This window comes from Crinia signifera, chromosome 5 (assembly GCF_055691185.1).
Source record: "Crinia signifera chromosome 5, ASM5569118v1, whole genome shotgun sequence".
NCBI classification, from domain to species: Eukaryota; Metazoa; Chordata; class Amphibia; order Anura; family Myobatrachidae; genus Crinia; species Crinia signifera.
Window position 1 is genome coordinate 290,321,809 of NC_139221.1, and position 16,042 is coordinate 290,337,850.

The 16,042-nt window shown below is 47.1% G+C and overlaps 1 protein-coding gene across 2 annotated transcripts in view; it reads right to left on the reverse strand.

Moving 5' to 3' along the window:
- GAD2 (glutamate decarboxylase 2) overlaps positions 1–16,042 on the reverse strand; it is a 103,824-nt gene that overhangs the window by 45,696 nt on the left and 42,086 nt on the right. For both annotated transcript variants that reach the window (XM_083189238.1, XM_083189237.1), the window contains exon 6: positions 2,971–3,083. In XM_083189238.1, coding sequence (XP_083045364.1) covers positions 2,971–3,083 — 113 coding nt within the window. The remainder of the gene's footprint in view (positions 1–2,970; positions 3,084–16,042) is intronic.

The following is a 16,042-nucleotide window of genomic DNA, read 5'->3' on the forward strand; positions in this document are numbered from 1 at the left end:
ACTGGTTAAGTAACTCTGATGTTTATAGTTTTGAGTGGTTCTCTGGTGTGTACTATATAACTCTGCAATATCCACCCATCACCCACATCATGGGAACCCTCTTACAGACACTGGCCTGTGAGAGGGGTCCCCAGCCACTGTGCTTTCTTCAGTTCGGCACTCGGTCAAGCAGGCGCTGACAGCACCACTGACTGTAGATCTGCTGTGAGCTGCCTTTTATTCACAGACAGATCTTATTCAGGTAGAATTCACAGCTCTGTGGATTAGAGACAGTACGCCTCTGCGATCATCAGAGCTGACAGGCAGCAGGACGCCCCTATCAGTCCCGCTTAGTAGCAAACTGATGCAGCTACACACAAGATCAACTCCGCTCCCCTTATCTGCCGTTAAATTCTATGTTTCCATGCTTAGTCAAGAGAATGAACAAACAGTACATCTTCTTGTAATGCAAACTAATGAGGATTGGACGCATCTCCAGATATGCATTGTAGGGGGACTAGTGGATAGATACATCATGATGATAGTGGTGACACAAGAACCCCTACTTAGGCATACCAACCCCATCATCTATTTACCCACTGCAGAGGAAGGGGCACCGATACAAGGGAGAGGTGGTGGTGGAGGATCAGTGCCTAACACTGACTTTATGGCCACCTCCCTGGCAGTGCCATATTCCCAATGATATTCAGGAAGATGGTGCATGTGCACTACAAAGCAAAGCTCAGAATCTCACAGAAGATGGCAACACAGAAGAGGATGCTGCCACTTTCCATCACAAGGTATTTATTTACTTCGGGAAAGGTGGGGGGGGGGGGAGACCCATGTATTTAATATCTGTCCCCGCCCTCACGGTGACCATGCCTACAGATATGTTCTCATACACCATTGCGCCAAACAGCCCCTCTCAGCGCGCCAGATCCAGTGAAACTTGGTGATAACATTAGCTACGTCAGAACTATTCAGTGGCGTTGGGATTTTACCTCCCAGGTAGAATCTGCCACTGTTCTCTGCTTATGTAGCCAGATGCAGACTGTGAGACTGCTCTGGCTTCAATGTGACTGGCAGTGACTTCCTATTGGAAGTCCGACCTGCCAGTCACTCAAGGCAGTTAAATTTGGAGGTGTTCCCTCCCTCCGGGATGCCTCTCTCTGCGCAAATGCGGGTCAGCCCCCAAAACATGTTCTGCGCATGCGCAGTACCGTGGACGATACTGCACATCTGACGGACCAGGGAACCTTATTAAGCCTCCAGGGGCTGCTGCAAAGGCAACCCATGGAGGCTTGGGCCAGCGCATGTGCAGTATGCTTGAAGTTATTGCGCATGCGCTGGCCCGGTGCAGGGGACCGGCGGTCGGGATCAGCAGGTGTGTGTGGCGGCAGCGGAGGCGCATTGCGGCTGCCCCCCTCCTCCAAAAGGGTAAGAGCCGCCAATGGAACTATTGCATTCACATTGTCTAATTCTAATAAAAGAAATCGATGGGTATACACTAGATCAGTTGTTCCCAAACTTTGTGCCGTGGCTCCCTGGTGTGCCTTAGGACACTTGTAGGGGTGCCATGGGTTGGTGGTCCATGACCAAATTATTTATGGTCAATACAATACACAAAACCAGTGCCGGCACCTGTCAATCAAACTATGTGGACAAAAATAAGCAAATCTGGTCCTTCACCAAATAACCGAACCTAAGGATGACCTATAAACACACTTTATTTGATATTTTTTACTACATTTATTTTTGGCCTAGGGGTGCCGTGAAAAAATTTCGATACACTACAGTACCGTGATTGAACAAAGTTTGGGAACCCCCTGCACTAGATGATAGTTTGCTTTGATAAATGCCATTTAGTCTTGTATATAATTTTACCTAGATTTGTAATGGTATAAATCATGTTATTTTCGGTGAATTTTATAAACAAACATATTATGACTTAAACATTCCAAGTCAGATTTTAGGTTCACTTTTGTACATTTAAAGAATAGAAAATGAGCAATACAAAATAAAATAATTAGCTTTGTAAAAGGTGAAAGGGATCACAGTGGTTATTCTGGTTCACTCGCAAAGGCAAATTCACTCTCATTAGGACAAAACCATATGCACTGCAGCTGGGGCCGATGTAACATGTGCAGAGAGAGTTACAGTTGGGTGGGGGGTGTACTTCAAACTGATATCTATTTTGCAGTGTAAAAATAAAGCAGCCAGTATTTACCCTGCACAGAAACAAAATAACTCACCCAAATCTAACTCTCTCTCTGCACATGTTACATCAGGCCCACCTGCAGTGCATATGGTTTTGCCCATCTGAGAGTGAATTTGCCTTTGAGAGGGAACCAGAATAATCCTCCATGTGTACCATCATTTATGACCAGAGCATTTTCTATTATTTGAATGTGTTGGCTAGATAACAAGAGACAATAGGTTTATTTTCAAACAATGACATTTAAAAACATACAAAAAAAAACCAAGGCTAATTTATTGATTTGAATGTAGGGATCCTGAGAACAAAAAAAATGCCAGAAAAGATAAATTATTTGATAACACTTCAACACAAAGCAGGTCCCTCATTCCCAGTAGTTACCAGACGTTCTAATCTCTCTGCTACACAAAGTGTTCTCTTAAATACAATTGATTAACTTTCTTTGGTTTGTTCCTTATTCAGTGTAGTTAATGTCCTGTTTACTGTTCACTGTGAATGGAAGTCTACAGATTCTATTTTTGTGTTATAGAAATAGGAGGATTTAGAACTGCAAGGCAAATGTCTCATCCGATTATCTTTCCAGCACAGCACAATATATGCCCATGGTAATGTGCATTCTGCTTTGAGGACTGTATAAATCTATCTGAATTAAATTCACAGACTGTCGAGAGTGATATTGGAAGCAGAGACCCATTACTTTGGTACTCAGCAAAACAGCACATGAAATATATGCAAATTAAAAGATAGAACCAGAGATAATATCGATGATAATTTACCTGGTGAAAATATTCCATCGCCGCTTCCTCCAGGCCAACCAATCATTTCCCTCATTTTCTTCAAAGTGACATATTCCAGCAATACAAATACAGGAGCAATTTCATAGGTAAACCTAAAAGAAATTATATAAAAAAAAAAACAGATTATAGCAATAGCAAAGCACAATCATTTAATAGAAAAGTAAACATTACTTACAGTTTCCAAAAATAACTGCAAATATATGTATATTCTTTCACTACCAGTCGCTATGACTGTTGGTTCAATAGATAGTAAGTCAATAGGTCAAACCCAATTGGTCAACAAGTAGAAGGTCATCCGGGTCAAAAAGTCAACATGCAGTTGGTCGACACAGAAAATGTCAACACAGGTTTTTTTTTGTTTCCATTTTTGGGGTGTCTTTATATGTTTCATCATATGTAATCACAATTAGTGTACCACGTACCTTTGCGAGGTTCGCTTCATTCACCAGTATCGCTGCATATCTCTGCCTCATATATCAGTTATCTTCTATCAGATCAACTGCGCAGGGTTATCTTATCTTCTATTTCATGTCCTTATACTGTATAAAGTTTTGTTTGTTTTGTAATATACTGTAATAAATACAGTATATAGTGCTGTACAATATGTTGTAGATTAAGGAGTATATATACTAAGCATTAGCGAGAGATAAAGTGGAGAGAAATAAAATACTAAAATTCCAGCTAATCAGCTCCTGTTACAGGCTTTTTTTTTTTTTAAAGACAATTAAGAGCTGGTTGGCTGATACTTTGGGGGGTAGTCAATCTGTGCCGATATTTCCTGACAGGCGAATTAGTGGCACTAGCCTATTTAATGTTGCTGTTAACCAGAGCCGGCCTTAGGCATAGGCCAACTAGGCAACTGCCTAGGGCATTTGGAATGCCAAGGGGCATCAGCAGCTTCTGCTGATTAAAATGATATGCAGCATGCCTATATTCTGTGTGTGAGTGAGGCTGTATCTGCATATGAAATAGTGTATTCATGGAAATTACTGTAACATAGCATTCCGTATGCAGGTACAGCCACAGTCGCACACAGAATATAGGCATGCTGCATATCATTTTACTCATCAGAAGCTCCTTGTGTGTGCTGGTCATAACATTGCAGATAAGATGAATTTTCAGCTAAAAAGGCACCGAATGGGTGCGCTGGTTCTATTTAAAATATTGCGGGTAGGGACACCAAAATGATGACTGCTATGATGAGGGTTGATGGTGCTGGGAAAGGGGAGCAGGGTCAGAGACGGAACTAGTGGCGGGGCTAGGGGGCAACAGTCAAAATCTTGCCTAGGGTGTAATTTAGGCTAGGGCCAGCCCTGCTGTTAACGACAGTATTGAAGGGTGTCAGATCCAACTTTTGAAACTTTTAAAAACGTCAGATCTGTTTTGCCGGAAACGGCTGCGGTTTGTCAAATTGTTTTGACAGTCCGCATCTGTTTTCGCCGATCCACGCACACTCGAGAGCCAGGACATTAAATTATGGTTGTTGAGTTACAGTCGGAAGAACTAAAACAGCCCAGGATTCCCACTGTCGGGACGTTCCGACACAGTCGTAATCCTAGTTTGAATACCCCCTTTTTCTTCATCCACTTTAGCTCTCTCCAATGCTTAGTACATAGACCTTTCAGAAATAAAGGGGTTGTCCAAAAGAGTACAATTTAAAAAATCCAGATTGTTACTGACAGTTGTTAGAATGAAACATTCAACCCTCCTGGATCTTGGCACTAAAATGCATTTTATCACCTTACGTGGGCTTTCGTGATTCACATCTTGACTTCACTTGGAATCTGAATATATATATTTATGAATAGAGCTTACTTCCTAAAGCCGCAGCAGACAGCATGTCTCTGTGGACAGCATGAAAGCTGGCCTCCCAAAAATGTCAGCCTCCTTGTAGGAGACACAAGCTAGAGGACCTCTAGCGACTGTCAGGGGAAGGCAGCACATCCAGCCCTACCTGTAAATGCTGGTGCGCTCTGAGCAGTTACCCCCTGGCACCATGCATATAACCCCCTGGCAACAAGCATGGGTACTTGTGTAATATCACGGTGCCCAGTACGTAGTTAGCGTAGCGGTTCTGTCAGAATCAGCAGGGCAGTCAAGAGAAATCCTGGGCCCTGGTACAACAACTTCCTGGGGCCCCCACAGAGGGTGCTCCCCGCACACTCCGCCGTCGCTGGCTTCCCCAAGCCGCTGCGGGGTCTGCGGACCTGTTGTTACGCTACTGGTTTCAAGGTGGATGCTTAGTGAAGGCAGTAATTGAATTGACAAATATACGTGTAACGGACATTATGGCATGTGGAATAATATGTAATGGGTGTGTGACGTGTAATAGACATTACTGTGTAAATTTTTGGTGCGAGCCTTCAGCAAGCGCACTGTCCTTGTTTGTCGAGCCCCTGTGTGTGTGTGTGTATATATATATATATATATATACACACACACACACGCACAAGGGCTCGACAAACAAGGACAGTGCGCTTGCTGAAGGCTCGCACCAAAAATTGACACTGTAATGCCTATTACACGTCACACATTACATATTATTCCACATGCCATAATGTCCGTTACACGTTATGTCACACACTGTATTACCCAGTACACATTATGCCATACACCATAATACCTATTACATGAGTTTGCGCTGCATCGGGAGGTAGTGCCGGAGCTAGGGTAGATGCTCCCTCTGCACTAGCTCCAACGCTCACTCCTGATGCAGCATAAGCTGTTGGGTCCGCTGCGTGCACTGCGTACCTGCTCCCCCGTGATCTTATCTCAGACAGGCAGCTAGTAATAAACAAAAACAATAATAATAATAATAAAGTTGATCGTAGACAGGCGGCCGCCGTCAGTGCAGCTCGCACACCTGAGCTGACCTAAGGCTGCATCAGTATGGATCGTGGAACTGTCTCTAAACTGTGTAGAGACTTGGCTGCCCTGCCCCACAGTATATATGCATTGTGGGCCAGCTGACAGCAACAAATATGGCAGCGGCAGGGGACGGACAGCAACAAATATGGCAGCGGCAGGGGACGGACAGACTGCTGAGCATGCCCTCATGCAGCAGCATGTCCTCCCATGAACCTTTTGAAAGTCCAACTCTGCCAGACACCATTCTCTTCCTTTCACTAATTCAAAGCAATTCAAAGCAGCAAATACATGGGAAAACTGACAGAAATAAACGTGGAAGTGTATATAACATAGACAGCACTCTGAGAATACATTTGAAAGAAATCATGCAGGCCGGTTGTTAAACGTATTATAAGACCTGAGTGCTGCCTGTGTTATATACACTTCGACCTGCATACCTGTATGAGGAGGGCACCGCTCTAACATAAGTACACATTGCTTTGAAGTACTTAAACATATTTTGATTTTCCTTTTTTCATGCAACCTTTATCTGCCCCCCGGAAGCCGATTACCTGGTGGTAGGAGAACATAGAGGAGGCTGGCAGCAGAACTTGAAGCCAGAGGCAGGTGCTGGGTGAATAATACTGCAAGGCAGAGGGACCTGGGATAGAAAAGGGAGGAGCTGGGCACAGGAGAGGAGAGGAAGGGCCAGCCTGGAGTGGATCTCAACTGATTGGCAGCTGGTCCCAGAGGAGGGGCCAGCTACTGTACACTACAGTAATGAAGAATGGGGCTGTGTTGCTGTGCTGGAGCTCAGTACAGCTCAGCAGTGTGAGTACTATAGCACTGTGTCAGCAGCGCTGGGGAGGGAGAGGCTACAGGATTCAGCAGCCCAGACCAGCCACTGCTGCCTAACCAACAGCAGCAGTGGTATAGGAGATTTACCTGTGACCCGTGTAGCCCCGCCCCCTCCCGAAGCCCCGCCCCCATGCACGCTGCTGCCTGCTGTGCTGTGTCTTATCAGGGAGAGCAGCCGGGCATGTAGCATGGCAGGCACCTAGGCACCCTGCCCCATGGCTCAGCCCGCCACTGCAGTTAGCTCAGGCTCCCTGACCTCCTCCTGTCCACAGCACGCCACTTTCCCCTCTAATGTGCACTGCAGGCTGCAGCATCCGGTCCGGCTGCTGCTGCAGTCTACAGACAGTCACACAGGCAGACTGTCTCTGCAGAAGCTCCGCAGCGGTGGAAGCCTCTGCCACTGCCTGCACACAGTGACAGGCTGCCGCTGCGCTACTAGCCCGGTCTCCAGTCCAGCACAGGTGAAAAAAAGTGTGTGTGTCCTCGGACCCGGGCCCCCCTGACAGGCCCGGGCCCAGGTAAAATGTACCCGCCCCCCCTGCCTCTTGGCGGCCCTGAGAATCAGCATAGTGTTCCCGTGGCCAGCATAGACACCGTCCCTGTCAGATTCAGCATAGTGTTCCCGCGGCCAGCGTAGACAGCGTCCCTGTCAGATTCGGCATACTTTTCCCGCGGCCAGTACTTTGTTAAGTTGCTTTCTTATTATTTCTTATTATCAGTGGTGTAGCTGGGTGCCACGACGCCCGGAGCAAGGGCATGTTTCGCGTAGGTGAGGCTCCTGCGCAGTGAAAAGTGGGTATGGCCCAACATTATACCACACACCGTAATGCCCATTGCACATTTGAGCAAACTTTGTAAAACCAATTACACATTAAGCCACAGCCATAACGCCAATTACACATAAGGCCACACATGATGCCCATGGCATACTATAGAACACACCGTAATGCCCGTCACATACTAACACACCGTAATGCCCATCGCATACTAACACACTGCAATGCCCATTGCATACTATTTAACAAACCGTAATGCCCATTACACATTTAACACATAAGTGCCACTTACCTACATGCTCGATGCCAGGGGCTTCATGCTCAATGCCAAAGGGGACTAAAATTGCTCGTTGCCAAGGGGGAGTGAAATTGCTCGCAGGGAGGGTAGGTGTGAGTAATTGATAATGGAGGGGAGGGGAGGGGAGGTAGGGGAGGGTGGGATTGATAGTGCAGAGCAGGGAGGGTGGGTGGGTAGGAGTGATAGTGCAGAGCAGGGTGGGTGTGATAGTGCAGAGCAGAGAGGGTGGGTTGGTGGATGTGATAGTGCAGAGCAGGGAGGGTGGGTGGGTGTGATAGTGCAGAGCAGAAAGGGTGGGTGGGTGTGACAGTGCAGAGCAGGGAGGGTGGGTAGGTGGGTGTGATAGTGCAGAGCAGGGAGGGTGGGTGGGTAGGTGGGTGTGACAGTGCAGAGCAGGGAGGGTGGGTAGGTGGGTGTGATAGTGCAGAGCAGGGAGGATGGGTATGTGGGTGTGATCCTGCAGAGCAAGGAGGGTGGGTGTGATCGTGCAGTGCAGAGCAGGGAGTGTGTGATCGTGCAGAGCAGGGAGGGTGGGTCCGTGTGATCGTGCAGAGCAGGGATGGTGGGTGGGACGTGATCGTGCAGAGCAGGGAGTAGTGTGGATTACCCCAGCTGTCAGGGTACAGTGGGCTCTGGCACCCCCTCCCCACCCACAGTCGGCAAAGCAGCGGTGCAATCCGCCTGCCCACTCCCGGCTCCCCGCTATGTTCGGCGAGATGTGCACAGTGCTGCTATTTAAAAGTCACATCTCCCGCTGGACCGTGCTAGCCAATAGGCGCTCGCGGTCCAGCAGCCACCAGTTGGTTGGCTGCTGGACAGCAAGCTCCTATTGGCTAGCGCGGTCCAGCGGGAGATGTGACTTTTAAATAGCAGCACCGTGCACATGCACATCTCGCCGAACACTGCGAGGGAGCTTGCGGGGGAGCCGGAGGGGGAGACTTGAGAGGGCGGGGGAGACGGATACAATTGGCGGTACTTCAGCATGCGAGATGGCGGTGCCGGCACGGCTCCGGCCCCAAGATAGCTTCCAGCGCCTGGAGCTTGTGCTCCACCGGCACCGCCCTCGCTACGCCTCTGCTTATTATTATTAACTAAAATCCAGTTACCAGTTAACACATGTCGTCATTACTGTCTCAAATGTATGATATGGCAGGTGTGAATGTGTTCCTGAAACACCCCCACTATCCACGCCAGGCCAGAGTGTGGCGAACACAGCGAGCCCCGCGAGGGGATGCATTACGCGTCCTCCCGACTTGTTCACACCCCCTCTATCTACGTCAGCGTGGAGTTGCTTTTATAAAGTGCCCGAGCCCGAAGAGTGGCGGGCGTAGCAAGCCTCACGAGGGGACGAGAATTACTCGATGCGCTCACCCCGCTTCGGGCTCCGTGGCTTGCTGCGCTCGCCACACTTTATAAAATCAACTCCACGCCGACGTGGATAGTGGGGGTATGAACAATTCGGGAGGATGCATAATGCGTCCCCAAGCTGCGCTCGCCACGCTTCGGGCTGGCGTGGATAGTGGGGGTTTGAAAAGGAGGCATTTGTCAGTATGTAACATGGAGCACTGGCAAATGCCTCCTTTATTGTGCATAATACTCACTTGCGGACATGGGCAGGGTTGCCGTACCCTGCTGCAATAATTACTGAGAGGCATGAGCGTCTGAGATGCACCTGTGTCTCAGACAGCTGGAGCGCCTCTCCGCCGGCACCCGCATGATCCCCTCTCTGCCGGCGTCCGCCAGCACAGGGGATCTGGTGGTTACCGGTGCTGTGTGAGAGGTGCTCACTAGGCTTGCCATGGACGACGGGGACAGAGCCATGGATGCCGGGGACAAAGCTATAGACGCCGGGGAAAGAGCCGGGCTGCCGCAAAGTCCCTACACTAACTACGCTAGGCAGCCATTGGGCTGCCGCGGAGTCACTACACTAACTACGCTAGGCAGCCATTGGGCTAAGCTACGCTGAAAACATAGCGTAGCTGGGCACCGTGCTATTACACAAGTACAAAAGCATGTAACCCCTGGGAATGAGCAAGAAAGCCCTTGGCAATGAGCATGTTATCCAGGCAATGAACAAGTAAGCCCTGGTAATGAGCATGAAACCCTGACAAGGAGAACAAAATTCTTGGCAGCAAGCATGAAACCCCTGGCTATGAGCATGTAATCCCTGGCAATGATTACATAACCTCTGCAAACGAGCATGGGGTGCTGAAACCCTTAAGCAGGCCCTGTATATGAACAATTTCTGCCTTATTGTTTGAATTCTTTTGTGACGGTCTTTGCAAATGGTTTCTGATATGTTTAGTGCCTTCAATAGCAAAAGACAAGGCTGCCCTCTGTCACATTTGATGTTTGCATTAATAATCAAGATCTCTGCTCCTAAAATCTGTGATAATCAGTATATTACAGGACTTACCACAGCGATCTGTTGTGTTAAGCCATGAGACATAATGCAACAGACAATGAAGGCTTAGTAGTCACGAAGTGCAAAAGTGTGACCTACGGCATCCAATCATTTTCTCTATATATAAGTACGTCTGCCATGATATTTTATAAAAGTGTTGGATTCCAGGCTGGAAACATCCATTATTGCATTGCCCCAAACTCCTGTTGTTCCCTGTACAAACGTCTCACGGAGAAAAAAAATGACAGATGTAGAGTACAATAGATATTCAACATCCAAACCTTCAAGGTTGATAAATGACCCATTATTCTTATATCCATTCTGTAAAGAGTTCGGGCTGTATGTTTGTTTCTTTGGTTCAACAATACGTTTTGTGAACATTGTATTGTACAAAATATTGTTGGTGGTCCTATTAGTAATAATGTATTTCCAGCACAAACTTATTTATACCCCTTACACATTGAAAAAGTAACCTGGATAATTGTCAGGTTGACCCAGGCTGAGACGCAGTGTGAAAGCGCCAAAGTGAAATAACCTGTCTCGAAATCGCAGCATTATAGCGTCTGACCGGGGTAAGACCTGGGTTCAAAATTCCAGTTTAAAACCCAGGGAGCAGCATAAAACTGAAACAGAACCAATAAAATTAAAAAGGCAACTGACTAGATACAATAATAATTATAGCATTTTCTTTAAAGCTATAAGTGAAGGCTTGAGACGAGTGGTTTAACTACACAGGGTGCAAGGGATGCAACTGCTATGGCACCCGGCATCTTGGGGGGCCCCACGGCTATCCCCTGCACTCTTTTTTCTTTTAAATTGTGCAGCCCAACAGTGGCTCCTGGCTCTGGAGTCGGAGCTAGTGAAACTGCGCTGGTGAACAGTTGGAGAGTTCCTGGGGCTGGGTAGCAAGTGCAGCGGACCCTGCGCTGCAGAGAGTGTGAAGCAGACCCGTCGCCCTAGAGCCGGAGAGGACCTGGCAACAGGAGCAGATTCAATTCTGCCCTCACCGGTGACTGTGTAACATGCAGTGCCGATGAGAGGAGGTACACATCGCCCACTATTACTGAGGAGGGGGAGGAAGGGACAGAGCACATTAGAAGTGAAAAATGAATGCCTGCTTCACAACTTTTTCATATCCCTTCCTCTCCCTCCTCCTCTTCCCCTTCTCATCTCCCCCCCTCTTCTCCGCTCCCTGACTTCTCCGCTTCCCCTCGTCATCATCCCATCTCCACCATCTCCCTCTTCTCCCCCTCTCCCATCCCTTGTCCCCTCTTTTCCCCCCTGTCTCTCTCCATCCCCCCTCGTTCTCTCTCCCCCTGTTTCACTGCCTTACTCCTCTCTCTCCTTTCCTCTCCTCTTGTCCTCTCCCCTGCTCTCTCTTTCTCCTCTATCTCTCTCATCCCTATCGCTTTCTCCACACTTCACCCCCTCTGTCTCTCCCTCTCACAGGGTGACATGTACTAAGCCTTGAAAAGTGATGAAACTGAGAGTAAAAAACCACCAACCAATCAGCTGCTAATTGTCATTTTTTCAAACCCAGGGCCAGATTCTCTAAGCTTCAAAAGTGATAAAATAGAGAGTGATAAACAAGCAGCCAATCAGCTCCTACCTGACATTTTTCAAACACAGTCTGTGACATGGCAGGTAGGAGCTGATTGGCTGTCTGTTCATCACTCTCCATTTTATCACTTTTGAAGCTTAGAGAATCTGGCCCTCATTCTTTAACATGGAAGTTAGGAGCTAATGGGCTGGTTGGTTATCACTCTCCATTTTATCACTTCAAGCTTAGTACATCTAGCCCTCTGTCCTTACCTGGCACTGTCCACGTCTCTTCTGACATCTCATCTCTCTCTCTTACTCCCTGTTCTCTCCCTGACACCCTTTGCCCCTTTCTCTCCCCTTTCCTCTCCCTGATACCCTCTATCTCTATCATTCTCTCTTCCTGGCTCTCCCCTTTGTACTATGGGGCCCACAATGTGCTAGCTATGGGGTGTATTCAATGCGGCTGGCGAGGGGGTTAAACGGCGGGAAACGCCGAAAACAACCCCTGCGCCAGCCCCTCACCCTACTTAATGTGGCTAGGAAATCCTCGCTGTCTGAGGCCAGCGAGGAATCCTCCAAGCAGCGAGGCTAGCGGCAGGGAGCCCAATGCATTTAGCCACAAGGCTCGCTGTTTTAGCGTCCGTACACACTGTTTCCCCCTCACTCCAAAAACCTAGTGAGGGGGGGAAATGGCGTGTGGCAGGGGGTCAGATGAATACTGACCCTGCGAGCTGTGACAGTGAGCAGGCAGCCCTGCTCGCTGTCACAGCTCGCAGAAAGCATTGAATATACCACAATGGCTGGGCTTGAGACAAAAACTTCCAAAAGTACAATGTAATTACTACATTTCCTGTTAGGAAACCTTCAGTGTTGTGACTGTGTTGCTGGTAATGTCAGTCACCATACAATGGGATATTGCAGCAGCTGTACACAAATGAAAAACTACACATTGACAGTCACCGCTACATTGTTATATCATATAGTAATGGTCCAGTAGATAAATAACTGTATTTATTATTGTCTACCTTATGTGAAATGGTGGATATAATGGAAGTGTGAGAGACTGCCACATATGGGGAATGGGTCCTCCTGGGTTTCTGGCGATTTCCATCTCTTCCTCAAATAGGGCAGCCTTCAAGGCCTCAAGCTAGGGTTGGATGATGGTTTTTAACCATCAATGGTGAATGGATTTTAACAAATAAAAAGAGACCATCAAAGGGTGAATCATGGAGAGATCAGAGCTGCAACCCTGCAACCCATCAATGTATATATATATTGCCAGCATTCAGAACCATTAAACAGCTATTGATATTAAAAGTTATTACCATACATATGAGATCATCAACGGTTGATAACCATCAATATTGGATGTCTATCCATACCTGAAGCTCAGGGCCTAATGTTTGTTTGTAGGCACATGCCTATGCAGATGCTTTGTTTTCAGCCTAAGGACCCACAAATTGTTGCGAGCAACGGTGCCGCCTAGAAAATAATATAGATGGTCACGGGAGCCATCGTACAGCTCTCAGCAACTGCAAACAATGATGCAGTAATAATGGAGGACAATGACTCCAGCAGCGAGTCTATGGTAACACAGACTTGTTAGTAGCCATACTGACACAATGTTTCTCTATGTATATGATTGCAACTGAGGATACACGCCGTAAAATGCCCGCAATTTTGTTTGCCACTCCTTGTTACATCCCCAAGTGGTCCGTTTCTATCAATCACTCTGCATTTAGGTACTTACTATGGGTCTGATTCACTTTGTTAGAAAAGCAAAAAAACACAATTAAGCAAAACCATGATACAGTGCAGGTGGGGCTGATGTAACATATGCAGGGATATTTAGATTTGGGTGGGTTACAGTATGTAATACAGGTTGAGTATCCTGTATCCGTGCATCCCTTATCCGAATTATTCCAAAAACCGTGGTTTTTGGAATCATTTGAAAAAAATTTTTTTTAACCCCCCTAACCCTCTTTTCATACTTACCAAGTCCCCGGGCGTCCACAGCAGGCCTCCGGCATCTTCTCCAGGGTCTCCAGCGGTCCCAGGAATGCATTGTGCGAGTGTGCGCGCGCGCCGATGCCGTCACCGGTGCGCGCGCACACTCGTGCAATGCATTGCTGGGACTGCTGGAGACCCAGAGAAGATGCCGGAGGCCTGCTGTGGACGCCCGGGGACTGCGTGGACGCCGAGGGACCACCGGACACCATCAGGGGACAGGTAAGTATGCCTAAAAAAAATTAGTCCAAAAACCGAAAAATTCTCCTATCCGGAATGCTCGTGGTCCCGAGCATTTCGGATAGGGGATACTCAACCTGTATATGTGCTGGATTAAACGGGAATGCCAGCACTGTTCAGCCTGCTCTTGGACTCTTGTGAAACTAGCCCATTGTAGTTTGTGGGCGGGCTGAACAGTGTTTAGTGACTTACAGTATGCTGATTCCCAGGCACTGCAAGGTGCCTGATGCACTCAGCCCTTGGTGATGATCGATCCAGCAAACATATTACAACAGAGCTTGGCGGGGGTCCCCGATGCCTCCCCCACCATCGCCACCAGTCCCCCTCGCCGCCCGACCCCCCCCCCCCCTCCGAACTGGGCAGCGTTTCCCTGAAGCGGAGACAGGCAGGGGGACGTCGCCCAGCCGCCATGATACTGGGACGCATGTGTGCATGAGACGCACGCGCGTCCCAGTCTCTATCGCCGGCACTCGCAAGTGAAAGGCATCTGGCAAGCACTGGCCAAAGATAAGGCCAGCTCCATCTGTATGTATATATATATGGATAGCAAACTTCCTGCACTCCCTGGTTGGCACTGCAGCCGCCACTGGTGGGTTAATACTGGCTGCTTTATTTTTACACTACAATTTAAATTTCAGTTTGAACACACCTCACCCAAATCTAAATCTCTTGCACGTGTTACATCTGCCCCATCTGCAGTGCAAAGTGGGTTTGACCATTTGCGTGCTTTTTTTGCTTTGCTAACAAAGCCAAATCAGAGCTAAAATCATACAGTACCTACTGATCTACAAGCAGGAAGAACGTTCTCATGTTTTGATCAACTGTACCTGTATGCGTTTAACTGTTTGTCATTGATCACAAAGACTATTATCATAAGGGCCATTATATTATTGGAGATTTTAATAGGACTTTTCTGTCTTATTAAAAATTGTCTATGATTTGAAAAACAACTAGAACCCAGTTGGCTTTTTCTTCTCTGTTCCTCAGTCGTTTCCTTAATACAGAACATTGCATCCAGATCTATGGAGATGATATAGACATAATCATTCATAACATGTGTTACAGTACAAGCAGTCACACAATCGCTGTAACATCACCAGAGACCTAGAACCAGATAGCACAGAAGCCCTGTGTGATTTGCTATGAACTCTTAAGTGAGGTCATGATTGATGCAGGAAGGTGCATAGATATTGTTTTTAAAACTGTGAAAGCTGATTTAAATAAATCTTATAATCTCTATATTGCATTTAGTAAAATATTGTTTATCATAACAATATATGTATTATTTTCTAATTCAAATATTTAAACCCTTTCATAAACTCACCATCGGGTATCTTTCATGCATGACACTTCAAAATAACTGAACACTTTAAACACTTAACCCAGTGTTTCCCAAACTTTTTGAATCATGGCACCCTAATTTATCATAATATTCTTCAAGGCACCACTAGGCCAAAAGTTTGTTACTGAGAGTTTCAGAAAAAAGATTAAATTCAATAAGTTGTAATTAAATTGTATCCTTAGGTCCAGTTATATAGTGAGGAACATGATTCACTTCTGTTTACCCACACATCTTATAATTGGAAGCCATGAGCACTGATTTGGCCATAAATAATTTGAATTGGTTCTGGACCACCAACCTGAGGCACCCCTGCAAGTGCTCCGAGGCACCCCAGGGAGACTAGGCGCACAGTTTGGGAACCACTGCCTTAACCACTAAAAGATGACACGGACACAAGGGCTGGCGTTTCAAAGTAATGTCAAATTTATTGATTGACAAGTTGACTATTAGATCTGACTATAAGTGGTGGCTGCACTAAAGAACAGTCAAGGGTAACATAAACACGCACACATACCAAACAGCCACTGATGAACAACTCTCCAACTGGCAACCCACCCGTGCAGGTGGTGTAACCCATCTCCTGTCCAGGATTATGGGTTTAACGACATATGGCAATGTCAGGAGAGCGCACCCACTAACTACTTAAAACTAATAAAGGGGCAGACTAGATGGGCCAAGTGGTTCTTATCTGCCGCCAAATTCTATGTTTCTATGTTTAATACATATAACAAGCGCCG